The sequence below is a fragment of the Anomaloglossus baeobatrachus genome, chromosome 5 (genome assembly GCF_048569485.1).
Source record: "Anomaloglossus baeobatrachus isolate aAnoBae1 chromosome 5, aAnoBae1.hap1, whole genome shotgun sequence".
Lineage (NCBI taxonomy): Eukaryota > Metazoa > Chordata > Amphibia > Anura > Aromobatidae > Anomaloglossus > Anomaloglossus baeobatrachus.
In genome coordinates this window covers 162,982,772-162,998,917 of record NC_134357.1, presented here as the reverse complement: position 1 = coordinate 162,998,917, position 16,146 = coordinate 162,982,772, and the positions used below count along the sequence as shown (strand labels likewise).

Sequence of the window (16,146 nt, the reverse complement as noted above, 5' to 3'; positions counted from 1 at the left end):
ATAAATATTTGAGCTGTCACGCTTTGGTCGGGAGAGCCACGGTCAGTCCGTGTATTCTGGTCTGTGCATGGACTGTGTTGCACAAACCATGTTGCTCGGACATCTGAAAGAGCCCTAAGCAAGAGTTTAGATACTTCACATGAAGGGTGGACCTATAATCATGAAATGGGAGAGATTGGAGAAGGTTTAGTGACAAGAGCCAGAGTCTTTCCTGACTTAAGCACACCCATTTGGTACATGGGAGTTAATTTCCATAAAGAATAAGAGTTCATTTCTGAGAAATTTAATTTTCAATATGAAAAGAAGAAAAGGTATGTTTGACTTGTATTTAAGTCTATAACCTGGAGCTCATATCAGTTTAGTAGGAAGAAATCTGCTGACTGACTCACTTTTAACCAATCAATTGAAGAAACCAGATTTTAGAACATCACTTTTAGGCTACTTTCACACATCCGGCTTGAGCCCTGCGTCTCAATCCGGCTGTGCAAGCTATGCAACGGATGCGGTGAAAACACCGCATCCTTTGCATAAGTTTTTCCCATGCGGCCCGCCCGGTTTTTGCCGCTTGCGGCATGCTACTGAGCATGCGCAGTGGCAAAAACCGCATGCGGCGGCCGAATGTGGTATTTGCCGCATCGCGCCGCATCCGGGCGCCATAGGCATGCATTGAGAGATGCGCCGCATCGGCCGAATGCGGCGCGATGCGGTTTTTTTTTTGCCGCACGAAAAAACGTGCCAGGCAACGTTCCATCCGGCCGCCGCATCGGCTAAATCTGCCGCATGCGGCAAAAAACGGATGGAACGCAAGGCCATGCGGCACACTGCGGCACTAATTAAAGTCTATGCAGGAAAATCGCAACCGGCAGCAAAAAAAACCGGTTGCGATTTTCCTGCAAAGTGCCGGATTGTGCCGCAGAAGAAAAACCGGAGGTGTGAAAGTAGCCTAAAAGGAGTGTTTTGTATCCAATATGTAGTAGAAATAATAATAATAATAATAATAATAATATCAGCAAATTCCTCCAATTAGAAATATAGTACAATTCTCCTGATTAACTAGATCTCTTACCTCATTTACAGTGCATTGCAGCTTAGATATCCATGGTTACGATCACTCATATAGTGACAGTTAGTTAGTTGCTTGTGGGCGTAACTATGGATACCAAAGGTGCAATACTCTGCACATGAGGTAAGAGACATGGCTATATCATGAAAACTGTACTATATTTCTAATTGACAGCATTTGCTATTAGTAATAATAATAATAATAATACTAATAATAATAATAATAATCCTAGTTCATAATGCAATAGGATATTGGAAATGGGAATAATCATTTAAAGGGAATCTGTCACCAGTTTTTTTCTCTCTAATCTAAGAGCAGTATAATATAGAGGCAGAGATCCTGATTCAAGTGATGTGTCCCTTACTGGGCTGTTTAGTGTAGTTTTCATAAACTCACTGTATAACCAGCAGTAGATTATCATTAGAGGACTACTCAGCCTGCTGCCAGGTAGTCCAGCATTTTTATGAGCTCTCTATAACCAGCCCCCCACCACTGAATTGCAGCTTTCTGTGTACACTATATATGAGCAGAGAGCTGCTAATCATTAGTGTGGGTGGGTTATACAACTCCACATTCAAATAATGGATAGATCTATAGAAAAGAAAATGTGATTTTATCAAAATGACAGCAAAAAGCCTAATAAGTGATTCAACACTAGAATCGGGGTCTCTGTCTCTACATTATGTTGCTCTCAGGTGTCAGATTCCCTTTAAATCAATTTTTTTCTAAGGTTTAGAAATAGTCTGCTAACTGGTGACAAATGTACTCACAGCACAGATGAAGCAGGTATCATGCCAAGTGTGTCCAAGGGCCTCAATGAACTTGTCACCTGCTTCAACGGGAAAATCACATCCATGGCATTTTGTGCTGAATAGAGCAACATAATCTGCAAAACATAAAGATTCAACTATAATTCTACAACAGCGTATGAAACAGCAAATAATAATTTATTAGAAAAGTAATATTTTTACACATAGAAAGACAAGTCTTAAACCAATGGGGCATCCTTTCTTTCTTCTCTGCATTGCTCCATTCCTCTGGTTTTACTTCTTGAACTGTATAACTGAATTCTAAATTCTATATGTTCCTACACGTTTTGAGACTCCAATAACTTCATACTGTGTCTGAGACACATCCCCATAACACCTGATAGTGATAACACTTTTTAGTCCAAGGTGTCCAGAAGTAATGTCAGAACACAAAGTTCTAAGAAACATGTTTCAAGATAGTTGCTGTATTGGGAATTTACTAAAACATGAGTCAAGAACTCCACAGTCATTAGGAGTGCCCCAAAGGGTAAGCTAGAGTAGTTAAATTAAAAACTCTAGTGACCTAGCCTCGGTTCTTGTGCGGTTCTCCTTCAAGCCCATTGTTTTAAAGTAGATTAGACGCTGGTGAGATCTCATTATTTAGGTGCTACACCTCATGGTGATATTAGTAAGTTTGGTCGCGACTCTTATGCGTTGCAACACAACCCCATTCGCTAGCAATACCCTGAGCAGCTACATACAGCAATATTTTGCCGCACCACCTTTGTTGTCACTAAAGTTGCATAATGGCATCAGCCTTAATGGAAAGCTGTATATGGCTGGACAACAGTTTATCTAGAACCCGATATCGGTCTTTCACATTTTTTCTTCCTATTATTATTGCAGTTTTGTTGATGATGGCGTTGTGTCTAGTGATGAGCGAGCATGCTTGTAACTACTCGGTACTCGCACGAGTATCACTGTACTCGGGCTACTCGGCGGGTACCGAGTAATTTTGCAATACTCGTGCTTTACTCGTGGTCTTCATCCCTGCATGTTGGCGCTCTTTTGAGAGCCAGCCCTCATGCAGGGATTGGCTGGCAGACCACTGCAATGCCACAGCCCTGTTAGTTGTGGAATTGCAGTGATTGGCCGGCCTGCACAGCGTGACCGAGCCTTTATACCGGCCGGCGCGCTGTGCTCTGTACACAGCCATCTCATATTCCCTGCTTTCCACGCCCACAGGCGCCTATGATTGGTTGCAGTGAGACACGCCCCCACGCTGAGTGACAGGTGTCACACTGCACCCAATCACAGCAGCCGGTGGGCGTGTCTATACTGTGCAGTAAAATAAATAAATAAATAATTAAAAAAACGGCGTGCGGTTCCCCCCAATTTTAATACCAGCCAGATAAAGCCATACAGCTGAAGGCTGGTATTCTCAGGATGGGGAGCCCCACGTTATGGGGAGCCCCCCACCCTAACAATATCAGTCAGCAGCTGGCCAGAATTGCCGCATACATTATATGCGACAATTCTGGGGCTGTACCCGGCTCTTCCCGATTTACCCTGGTGCCGTTGGCAAATCGGGGTAATAAGGAGTTATTGGCAGCCCATAGCTGCCAATAAGTCCTAGATTAATCATGTCAGGCGTCTATGAGACACCCTCCATGATTAATCTGTAAGTTACAGTAAATAAACACACACACCCGAAAAATCCTTTATTAGAAATAAAAAACACACACATATACCCTGGTTCACCACTTTAATCAGCCCGAAAAAGCCCTCCTTGTCCGGCGTAATCCAGGATGATCCAGCGTCGCATCCAGCGCTGCTGCATGGAGGTGACCGGAGCCGCAGCAGACACCGCCGCTCCGGTCACCTCCACACAGCAAATGAACACAGCCGCGCGATCAGCTGCTGTCACTGAGGTTACCCGCTGTCACCGCTGCATCCACCGGTGGCCGCGGGTAACCTCAGTGACAGCAGCTGATCGCGCGGCTGTGTTCATTTGCTGTGTGGAGGTGACCGGAGCGGCTGTGTGTGCTGCGGCTCCGGTCACCTCCATGCAGCAGCGCTGGATGCGACGCTGGATCATCCTGGATTACGCCGGACAAGGAGGGCTTTTTCGGGCTGATTAAAGTGGTGAACCAGGGTATATGTGTGTGTTTTTATTTCTAATAAAGGATTTTTTCTGGTGTGTGTGTGTGTTTATTTACTGTAACTTACAGATTAATCATGGAGGGTGTCTCATAGACGCCTGACATGATTAATCTAGGACTTATTGGCAGCTATGGGCTGCCAATAACTCCTTATTACCCCGATTTGCCAACGCACCAGGGCAAATCGGGAAGAGCCGGGTACAGTCCCAGAACTGTCGCATATAATGTATGCGGCAATTCTGGGCGGCTGTTGGCTGATATTGTTAGGGTGGGGGGCTCCCCATAACGTGGAGCTCCCCATCCTGAGAATACCAGCCTTCAGCCGTATGGCTTTATCTGGCTGGTTTTAAAAATGGGGGGAACCGCACGCCGTTTTTTTTAATTATTTATTAATTTTAATTATTAATTTTAATTATTTATTAAATAATTAAAAAAAACGGCGTGCGGTTCCCCCCATTTTTAAAACCAGCCAGATAAAGCCATACGGCTGAAGGCTGGTATTCTCAGGATGGGGAGCTCCACGTTATGGGGAGCCCCCCACCCTAACAATATCAGCCAACAGCTGCCCAGAATTGCCGCATACATTATATGCGACAGTTCTGGGACTGTACCCGGCTCTTCCCGATTTACCCTGGTGCGTTGGCAAATCGGGGTAATAAGGAGTTATTGGCAGCCCATAGCTGCCACTAAATCCTAGATTAATCATGTCAGGCGTCTCCCCGAGATTCCTTCCATGATTAATCTGTAAATTACAGTTAAAAAACACACACACCCGAAAAATCCTTTATTAGAAATAAAAAACACTAACAAAGTCCCTCATTACCAATTTATTAACCCCGACAAACCCTCCATGTCCGGCGTACTCCACGGACTCCGGCGTCGCGTCCAGCTCTGCTGCATGGAGGTGACAGGAGCTGCAGAAGACACCGCCGCTCCGGTCACCTCCACGCAGCTAATGAAGACAGCCGTGCGATCAGCTGAGCTGTCACTGAGGTTACCCGCTGTCACTGGATCCAGTGACGGCGGGTAACCTCAGTGACAGCTCAGCTGATCGCGCTACTCACCTCATTTGCTGCGTGGAAGTGACCGGAGCGGCGGTGTCTTCTGCAGCTCCGGTCACATCCATGCAGCAGAGCTGGATGCGACGCTGGAGCATCCTGGATTACGCCGGACATGGAGGGCTTTTTGGGGCTGATTAAAGTGGTGAACCAGGGAATGTGTGTGTGTTTTTTATTTCTAATAAAGGATTTTTTCGGGTGTGTGTGTTTATTTACTGTAACTTACAGATTAATCATGGAGGGTGTCTCATAGACGCCTGACATGATTAATCTAGGATTTAGTGGCAGCTATGGGCTGCCATTAACTCCTTATTACCCCGATTTGCCAAAGCACCAGGGCAAATCGGGAAGAGCCGGGTACAGCCCCAGAACTGTCGCATATAATGTATGCGGCAATTCTGGGCGGCTGCTGACTGATATTGTTAGGCTGGGGGGCTCCCCATAACGTGGAGCTCCCCATCCTGAGAATACCAGCCTTCAGCCGTATGGCTTTATCTGGCTGGCATTAAAATGGGGGGGACCGCACGCCGTTTTTTTTTAATTATTTATTAATTTATTTTACTGCACAGTATAGACACGCCCACCGGCTGCTGTGATTGGGTGCAGTGTGACACCTGTCACTCAGCGTGGGGGCGTGTCTCACTGCAACCAATCATAGGCACCGGTGGGCGGGGAAAGCAGGGAATAGGAGATTGTTTAATGAGCGGCCGGCTTTTTCAAAATAGTAAAAGCCGCCGGTCACCTCCACGCAGCTAATGAAGGGAATAGCGCGATCAGCTGCTGTCAGTCAGGTAACTCCCGGCCACCGCTGGATCCAGCGGTGCCGCGATTAACCTCAGTGACAGCAGCTGATCGCTCTACTCACCTCAGTTGGTGCATGGAGCTGACTGGAGCGGCGGTGAGTAGCGCGATCAGCTGAGCTGTCACTGAGGTTACCCGCGGCCACCGCTGCATCCACCGCTGCATCCAGGTAACCTCAGTGACAGCAGCTGATCGCTATACTCATCTCATTAGCTGCGTGGAGGTGACCGGAGCGGCGGTGTCTTCTGCAGCTCCTGTCACTTCCATGCAGCAGAGCTGGACGCGACGCTGGAGGACTGTGGAGTACGCCGGACATGGAGGGTTTGTCGGGGTTAATAAATTGGTAATGAGGGACTTTGTTAGTGTTTTTTATTTCTAATAAAGGATTTTTCGGGTGTGTGTGTTTTTTAACTGTAATTTACAGATTAATCATGGAAGGAATCTCGGGGAGACGCCTGACATGATTAATCTAGGATTTAGTGGCAGCTATGGGCTGCCATTAACTCCTTATTACCCCGATTTGCCAACGCACCAGGGTAAATCGGGAAGAGCCGGGTACAGCCCCAGAACTGTCGCATCTAATGTATGCGGCAATTCTGGGCGGCTGCTGACTGATATTGTTAGGGTGGGGGGCTCCCCATAACGTGGAGCTCCCCATCCTGAGAATACCAGCCTTCAGCCGTATGGCTTTATCTGGCTGGTATTAAAATTGGGGGGACCGCATGCCGTTTTTTTTAATTATTTAATTATTTATTTCACTGCACAGTATACACACACCGGCTGCTGTGATTGGTTGCAGTGAGACAGCTGTCACTCAGTGTGGGAGCGTGTCTCACTGCAACCAATCATAGGCGCCGAAAAGCAGGAAAGCAGGGAATAGGAGATTGTTTAATGAGCGGCCGGCTTTTTCAAAAGAGGAAAAGCCACCGGAGTTTGAACAGCTGTGCAGCGCCGCGGCAGTGATCGGGGAACGGTAAGTAAGAGAGAGGGGGGGGAACTGACCGACAGACTGTGAGAGGGGGACAGACAAGACAGAGAGAGACAGACCGACGGACTGAGGGAGATAGAATAAAAAAAAAAAAATGACCGACATCGCTAGTAAAAAGCACAAAACGTGCGTTTTGGACATCGGAGTGCCACACAAGGTTTTCATGTAAAATCTTTCATGTATTAATCTCAAAAAGTAACATACACCAGCTCTATCTCACTATTGAGTATGTGCCCTTAACATTTCCGCCATGAAAATTCATTTTGGTGTCATTTTGGAAGGTTTTCTGGTGAGTCCGTAAAAATGGCGTAAAACTCGGACAAAATTGTTCACATCTGTGACTTTTGAGTGATAAATGCTTCAAGGGGTCTTCCCCATGCTGATGCCATGTCATTTGAGCACTCTTCTGAGACTTTTGTGACATTTTTAGGGTTTCTCCATGCTGCCGGGGGGTCATTTCACAAAAATACTCGGGTCTCCCATAGGATAACATTGGGCTCGGTGCTCGGGCCGAGTACACGAGTATCTTGGGAGGCTCGGCCCGAGCTTCGAGCACCCGAGCTTTTTAGTACTCGCTCATCACTAGTTGTGTCATGACAGACATATACTATAAACAGATGCCATTTGTGCTTTCATTACTAATGCATGGGGTGTGTATTTAGCTTTAGAACATTGCCTCTGTCCTACAAAGGGCTGCACTTTTGTAGGTGATACAATTGACTGGTTTCAGTGCTTTTGTTTTGCTTTATTTACTTCTCACCCTCATGTCTGTCTTGACTTTCTTCACAATGCCAGACAAGACTTTCACGGTAGATTACTTTGTAAATGCAAAAGTTAAGTTAAGCAAAACGTTGAGTGCAGCTTATGAGCTGTTAAGACTGGTTCCTACAAAGGATTTCCTTTTACAGGATACAAAACTGTCACTATTGGAAGACAAATGAAGAGTTGATGTAATCAGCGATGTGTGGTTCTCTGGTGTTATGACCATTAAGACACAAAGGGTTTAATTTATATTTTTTTTTCCCAAAACAGGATTTGATTAGAGTAACTTTGACACCAGCAATTCTGCATCAATATTACTTACTGCTGCAAGTCCAGGTGATAGCCCAAATGACCAGATTCATAGGGATCAATGATGCAGTCAATTGGGTGCGATATGACAGTGCAGATAAAACAGTAACTGTGCAGCCCTATAATGCTCTCGAGAAACCAGTCTTGGGAAAAGAAAAATTTTCTGAAGACAGATGTACAGAATAATATAGGTAATAAATTTTCTCTGGAGCACGATTTCCCAAGCTTTTTGTGAAGGTCTTAACTCATGGACCCAGTCAATGGCTGGAGTCCATGTTGACCTACCAATATTTTGCTAACTCGGTTAAAAACATACGCCAGATAAAGGTAGGAGAGGTAATTGGGAAGGGGGTGCCTCAACACTGATGCCAGTCCCACAGTTTGAGATGTATTATTTTAAGGTTTCCAATTCTGTGGCTCACAGGCCTCTGATTTGATGGCCCACTGTCACGTCTCCACCAGAGTCCGCTTCTGCGACTTCTGCTTCATTCACCAGGCGCCGCCATATTCCCACCATGGGTGGTGCTGGTGCTAGGGGAGAAGTCAGTACCAGTGGCTCTGGTGGGCGCAGGTCCCACCCATCCACTAAGCAGGGTTTGACTGTGACTATCAGTACTACTGGCTGACTATGGCGTGTGTGCCTTCCAGCTGGTGTTACCACCTTTCAGCTACAGCCAATGAGAAGGCACCACACCCTTCATATTTTTCCTCCAGTTTGCTGGTCACTGCCAGATATAGCCTTGGTATACTTACTGCTGTGTATCTGGTTCACCTTGCCCTTACTATTGTTCCCTGTGTTTTGACCTCTTCCTGATCCCTGACTATTCGCCTGCTTTCCATATTTGTACCTCACTGCCATCTCCGGTTTTGACCTTAGCCTGATTTAGTCACCACTCTTTTGCCTGCCAATTTTGCCCCTTTTGTACCTCCTAGTTTGGACTTTGCCTTACGACCATTCTCTTCTGGATTGCAGCCTTTCCACAGGCAGTGACCCCTGGACCTTGTAGTAATTCCTGATCCCTGTACAGAGGTTAAAGGGTTTTGGGGTTCTCGGGGTTCTGCTGAATGGGTGGCTTGCCTTTAATCTGTCCATGACAGTTACCATGTGTCTGTAGTCCCAGACAGACATCACACCCATGCATCAGCAGTGGGTAGAGCAGAAAGCTGTTGGTAGAAGGAAGTGGAGGCGAAGAAGCCATGAAAAGGCTTTAACATTGTGCGTTTTGCTCCTTACTGATGATATGATCCCCCTCAGCATGCATCTGCCTCAGCCTCCTCCTATGTTGTCTTTATGTTGTGTTCCTCACTACTGCCTGGCTACTTCCCTGACTGCTCTTCTACTCTGGGGTATGAATAATAATATGCCCAATGCACACACATGGCACACTTTGCTCCCTCACCTGACCTCTTCTATATTGCTCTCCAGTAGCAGTTTTTTTAGTGAGGGGAAGACAGTTTCTATGGACCATTTTCCATGTTTATGGTTACATTTTAAATGATCTTTCCGCTTACTTTCATACTGGGAGGTGAGGGGTACTCTATGAGTACACATATCTGCTGGGACGCATGCTTGATCAGCAGATATGTGTAGACGTGTGTCACCAGTAATATTCACCTCCTCATGCAGGAGTAGGTAAAGACAGAAAAATGGGAAAAGCCCTTTAAACATGGCTATAATTTCATTGTAAGTTTTACACCAGTTGGACTGCCTTAGAGGATCATGCTGATGTAGAGGTAGTCATTGGTAGAGTTACATCTAAAGATCCCTGTTTTGATGTGCCCATCATTGCACCTATCCCATTCATTAGCATAGTGCAGGTGAACGATATCTGTCGATTACACATGTCACAGAAAGTTTCTGTAGAAGTGATGTTGTCGACACTGCTTGCTTCTTGTCATGGAAGTGAGTGGAGCTGGAATAATCTTTTAATGACCAGTTTTAGATATATCCATCATTTTACTTAGTGGCCACATATCTAGCTTCCCATCATGGAGGGAGCTCATAGCTGTAAATGTCCCTTCTATTTCCTGTTCTGCAATGATTTGTATGATCAGAAGTGGAAGCTTAAAGCGATTTATACTTCGTGTTCCACTTCCAGGGCATTATCAGGTACAGCTAAGGTGGGCCCAGTCCAAAAGTAAATGCAATGGTGGAATAAGGAGCTGTCAGATCCTTTCTCCACCATTCGGCATTTCCGTCTGAGTCTCTTGCTTCACAAGCCTCAGTCCACACGCTAAACAGAGCAAAGCAGCACAAGAGGGGAACGTGGCTAGGCAACTTGTATTTTCTTTCTTTTATCAGTCAGTACTTAGAGGGACTCTCATACTCTGTGTTGGTGGGAACTATTATGGGATAATTCATATTCTGTGTGGTGGAATTGTACTGGTGGGACCATTATAATGTGCAAAATTATATGAGTGTGTCATATTGTATGAGGGTCTTATATTATTTGGGTGTAGTTATTATGGGGACAGCATACTGTTTTGGGGACAGGGGTCATCATACTGTGCGGGTGGGAGAATTCACTGTTGGGTGGGGGGGTATCATGCAGTATGTTAGATGCATGTTTGGAGGCATTATACTCTGTGGGGCCATAAAAGGGATATTGTAGTAGGAGAAAACAGTAAGGGGCTTCAATAGGAGCAAAATTACTGTGTATGTTCCACAAGACATGTCCCTCTCCCTGTTTATAGATTCATGAGACATGCCAATCTGTGACTTCTCCTATGTGCTGTGATCCCACCTACTCAACTGAGAGGGAAGGGGGGGCCTATTTGGGAGAATTTCTAAGGGGCCCCATGGTTTCTATGTACACCCCTGTCTATAACTGCCATAAAAAATGGAATGGGCTTCTTTCAATATGACTAGTAATGCCCCTTTCCTTGCATATTGTGTCGGCATCTTCACCATATGAGCAAATGTTTTGCTGCAAACACTAAAAGCTGCATGTGTTATTGCTACTGAGGCATAAAAGCATAAACTATAAGTCCCTGCCTTTTACAGCGCTATTGATAGATAGCACACGTTTTCAGTAACTATTTCATTCTGTTATGGCTTACTGCTTCTTTTTTATATCACTATCTTGCATTTCATCAGACATATTTTTTTTTTGCTTACTGGTAAATGGTAAAAGTCAAGAAATTGCTAGTAATAGATCAGACTGTATGTAGGTTCTATCTGGTCCTGTTAGCTTCTATCCATATATCTTTAGGACATTAGACAAGAAATTTAGACGTAGCACTAAACAAAGATGAAAACACATTGGAATATGAAGAAACAAGCAAGCAAAAATAAAATAATCAAAACAAAATTATTTCTTCACTTTTAATATTAAATAATGAGTGGGACGGGATTTTTTTCCAAAGCCCAAGGCTTTTTTTGTGTGGACTCATTGATCCTTCTATTGGCTTTACATTTTTGGTGCCATATTCAATTGTTAAAGGGAACCTGTCATCAGAAATTTAGCGTGAAACCTAAACGTTTCCCCCTCTGCAGCTCCTGGGCTGCATTCTAGCAAGGTTCCTGTTGTTTATGTGCCCCCTTTCTGACCAAAATAAAGACTTTATAAAGTGGTACCATTTTGTATTGAAATCTTGATAATGGTACATGGGGGGCGGACTCTCTGGTGGCCGTTAGTCCGCCTCCTGTCGCTTTAGGCTGTCCCCCATCGCTCCATTCCATACTTCAGGACGCCGCCCACTGCGCCCGAGGTGCCGCGTACGCGAGGAACGCTGGTCACGTGTGTCGCAGGCACGAGATTATGGGCGGCGCTGTGATTGCATCGCAAGTGCCTGCCCATCATCTCGTGCCCGCCCTTTCCCCTCTGCATCCAGCGTTCTGCGCAAGCGCTGGCCAGATGACCCGACGTCACCTCTCGTAACCGGTGGTGTCCTGCTCCGCTCCTCCCATCTATTTCCTGCTGCAGGGTAAGATGGGAAAGAGGTGACGTCGGGTCATCTGGCCAGCGCTTGCGCAGAATGCTGGTGGCAGAGGGTAGAGTGTGGCCACGAGATGATTGGTGGGCACTTGCGATGCAATCTCAGCGCCGCCCATAATCTCGTGCCTGCGACACACGTGACCAGCGGTCCTCGCGTACGCGGCACCTCGGACGCAGTGGGCGGCATCCTGAAGTATGGAATGGAGCGATGGGAGACGGCCTAAAGCGACAGGAGGCGGACTAGCCCGCCCCCGTGTACCATTATCAAGATTTCAATACAAAAAGGTACCACTTTATAAAGTCTTTATTTTGGTCAGAAAGGGGGCACATAAACAACAGGAACATTCCTAGAATGCAGCCCAGGAGCTGCAGAGGGGGAAACGTTTAGGTTTCAAGCTAAATTTCTGATGACAGGTTCCCTTTAACTCTGCTTCATCCACGCCACAGCCCTGCTGAATTGTGCAAAGTTTGTGAAGCTATGGAATCTATAAGGTGAGTTACGCTCTCGCTAATTTACCTTTCTCACAGTACGGCTCTCCATCCTCCATATGGAAGAGGCTATTACCAAATGGCTTTCTGCAGGCGGCACAGACGAAGCAGGTGGTATGCCAGGTCTGCCTCAGGGCATGCATCACTTCCTAGAAAGACAGAAGTAAAGTAATGAGAATGTAGAGGAAATTATAAATATTACATATAATTTATAATGTAAAGTTATCCTTGCAAAATTCACACACAATTGACACCCATTTTCTGATGGAGAGTGGCCACTTGTTGCTCTGACTTTAGAGGAGAAGTGGTCTTACTAAAGCATCGATCACCCTAGTTAAGACTATGGGGGTAACAAAAGAGCAAAACAATACTTTACACTTTTTGTAAATCCCATACATTTTAATGGAGAAATTTGGTTATAATAACAGCATCCTCTCCTCTGAAGCTAATGTAGCTGACAACTGCATTGCGTCGACAAATAGGAGCCAAGCCAGGACAATTTTTACGATAGGTTGTGCCAAAAGTGACAGACACATAAAATCTAGGGCCAATATATGTCATATTATACTGTGTATATGTCTTAAATGAATATAGGGGTTATCTGAGATATGTAACATTTTGTATATAAGTTAAAACAATGAAATGACACTAACAGTTTCAACATTGCGCCCACACAGCTCCTTGCCTGTATATTATCACAGTCGTATTCCTCATGTGATCTCTGCAGCCAATCAATTAGCAGACTTGTACTGTATATCGCTGAGGCCAGGGACTGGTTGCAGATTTCATCTGGGTTATAAAGGCTGTGACATCTGCAGTCAATGTAAACTGTATACAGGCAATGACATCCCATTGCAAAGAATAGGATAGCGGGGCATTCACACTGCACAATTATCATGAACGTGCATTCCTAGGACCACTTGTTTACAATAATCATGCAAAGTAAACAGGTTGCTGATCATCCAGACAAACAAGCAAAATGTTCATTCGTTAGGTGAAATGGTCAAAATATCATTGTTTTGGCAGTGAATAGTCCTATGTAAACAGAACCTGCGCTACAGAGAAAAATGATAGCTTATGAGCAATGAACGATTTATTGCAGAGTGCGGTCTTCCTGTGTAAATAGGCTATTTAAACCTCCGATCAATAAACACGTATCGGTGGTCTTTTTGTTCTGCCGGTTCGCTAATGTAAACAGATCTTAAAAAGGTAGTCCACTACCCCATCTCAATCAGCACGTTTGCCCCCAATAAAATAATAGCCCATATACTCAGCTGTGGTGTCTGTGCCATTCCAGTGGTGTCAGCACTTTCTCTCCTGGGGATCATGTGACATTCTCATGTGATCCCTGTACCCAATCAGCGCTTTCCCCACCTTTGGATGTGTGTCGCCCTGGGCAAGCCAGGGGACACGGGTCACAACACCACCACACCCCACACTCCAGGTAGGCACATCTATGCTAACCAGAAATCCTTGTTGCCTTCCTCCAGGAGTTTGATGATGCACACCAGGGGGTGGGCCAGGCGGTTGGCTCCGCCCACCGAGGAGCTCACAACTCTGGAGGCGGGAAAACCAGGCAGAGTAGCCCAGGCAGGGCAAGAGTGAAGTTGAGCTAAGTGAAGGAGTAAACAAGCAGTGAAAGTAGTGAAAGTGGAAAAGGAGGAAAGCAAGCGAAGTGACAGCAGAGAAAGAAAGCCTGAAGGGTCCAGCTTTGTGGAGGGCCAGATCAGCAAGGTCAGCGACGGCGGTGACTGTCTGGAGGGGGACCGTTTGGAAGTTCCTGGAAGGACCCCGTTGGCTGTGTGCCCGGTGGTCTGGAGCAGTGTTCCGAAGGACAGTCAGCACCAGGGCAGGGGCCTCTCGGACCCCGGCAAGGCTAGGAGTCGCCAAATTTGCCGAATCCGTCAGTGAAGGGGACGTAGATCCCCCAACAACCAAGTCCCGATTGAAGGCAACAGCCCAACCTGAACCGGGGAGACACCGCCACCGCCAGGGCACCAGTTTCCCCAGGGCCAGCGCCTGCGGGCAAAGTGTAGAGCTCCTCCGGCCCAGATTGCAGTCGGGGAGCGGGTAACCGGAGGGAATCCACCGGTACCACAAGTCAAACAAAGGTGCAAGGAAGAGGGACATCACCGTCACCTACCGGGAGTGCAGGTGCAGCCGTCTGTGGGACCGTCCTACCAGCCGTTTGGTTTACCATACAAACTGTGTCCGTGTCTCAGGCTGAGTGAGTGCCACAGTGCCGCAAGGCACAGCGCTGCCCCCGCGTCCCTGCGCCCATCAGGCCCCGCACCTACTTCCCCATCATCGGGCCCCGGGATCACCAACCCCTACCCACGGAGGGGCAACACAACACCTGGCTGCTCCGCATCACCATCCCCGGGAGCCCCGTACAGAGCAGCGGTGGTGAAATCACCACAACCGTGGGTGGCGTCACGAACTATAACAATCCCCACACCCAACCACAAACCCCCTTTCACTCACGGGCGAGGAGTGTCGCTCGAGAAACCCCGGGATCCGGCCCACAGCTCGAGCCACCACTGAGCAGCTGCCGGACCCGAGCAGAAGGGGTGAGCGCGGTGTGCTGACACCCTCCTCCCCGCCCGCGACAGATGTATCAAACATCAAGACAAAGTTAGTGGTAAGCCACAGCTAGGACTTCTTCTTGATGTTTGATTTGTCCAAAGACGAGGAGAGTGAAGCCAGCATTGATTGATTATAGGGCTCACATGACATAACAATGTCACATGATCCACAGGAGATCGAGGGCGGATATCGCTGGAATAGCACCGGTACTGGAGGTGAGTATAAGGCTAGGTTCACACTTCCGTTGTTTTGTATCAGTCACAATCCGTCTCCTTGAGGAATTACGGTATCCTGCAAAATATTTTCAGGAATCCAGTTTTTCCCCATAGACTTCTATTAGCAACAGATTGTGACTGATGGCCTTGCATTGCATCCCCTGCGAACGGATCAGTCGTTTAGTGACTGACCGTCAGGCGGGAGCAACGCTGAATGTAATGTTTTTTGGAGCGTCAAAAAAATGGACTCCGCAGGTGTCCGTCACAATCCGTCACAAGCTATAATGAATGTCTATGGTGCTGGATTCCTTCGTAATCCGTCACACGATGGAATCCAGTGCTGGATTCCGTCATGCTCTACTGGGCATGCCCAGCATGTTTGGCACACCCAGTGGGCTGTCCCAAACACAAACGGTTCACGACGGATCTGTCAAAAAACGGATGCACAACGGATGTAACGGATGCGATGGATCAGTTTATTCCACAGGATTCTTGTGAACGGAATCCTGTGAAATTACACATCCGTTGCATCAGTTGACATCTCAAAAATGACGGATCCGTCATTGCATCACAACAACGGAACTGACGGAAGCAAAACAACGGAAGTGTGAGCCTAGCCTTAAGGTACCGTCACACTAAGCAACATCGCTAGCAACATCGCTGCTGAGGCACAACTTGCTAGCGATGTTGCTGTGTGTGACATCCAGCAACAACCTGGCCCCTGCTGTGAGGTCGTTGGTTGTTGCTGAATGTCCTGGACCATTTTTTAGTTGTTGCTCTCCCGCTGTGAAGCACACATCGCTTTGTGTGACAGCGACAGAGCAACAACTAAATGTGCAGTGAGCAGGGAGCCGGCTTCTGCGGACGCTGGTAACCAATGTAAATATCGGGTAACCAAGAAGCCCTTACCTTGGTTACCCAATATTTACCTTCGTTACCAGCGTCCGCCGCTCTCACACTGCCAGTGCCGGCTCCCTGCTCTCTGCACATGTAGCCGGAGTACACATCGGGTAATTAACCCGATGT

General features: G+C 46.8%; 1 protein-coding gene across 7 annotated transcripts in view; it reads right to left on the bottom strand.

The window, feature by feature from the left end:
* LDB3 (LIM domain binding 3) overlaps nt 1–16,146 on the bottom strand; it is a 282,469-nt gene that overhangs the window by 13,855 nt on the left and 252,468 nt on the right. For all 7 annotated transcript variants that reach the window (XM_075348995.1, XM_075348997.1, XM_075348996.1 and 4 more), the window contains 2 exons: nt 12,348–12,468; nt 1,834–1,949 (listed from right to left, as the gene is read on the bottom strand). In XM_075348995.1, coding sequence (XP_075205110.1) covers nt 1,834–1,949; nt 12,348–12,468 — 237 coding nt within the window. The remainder of the gene's footprint in view (nt 1–1,833; nt 1,950–12,347; nt 12,469–16,146) is intronic.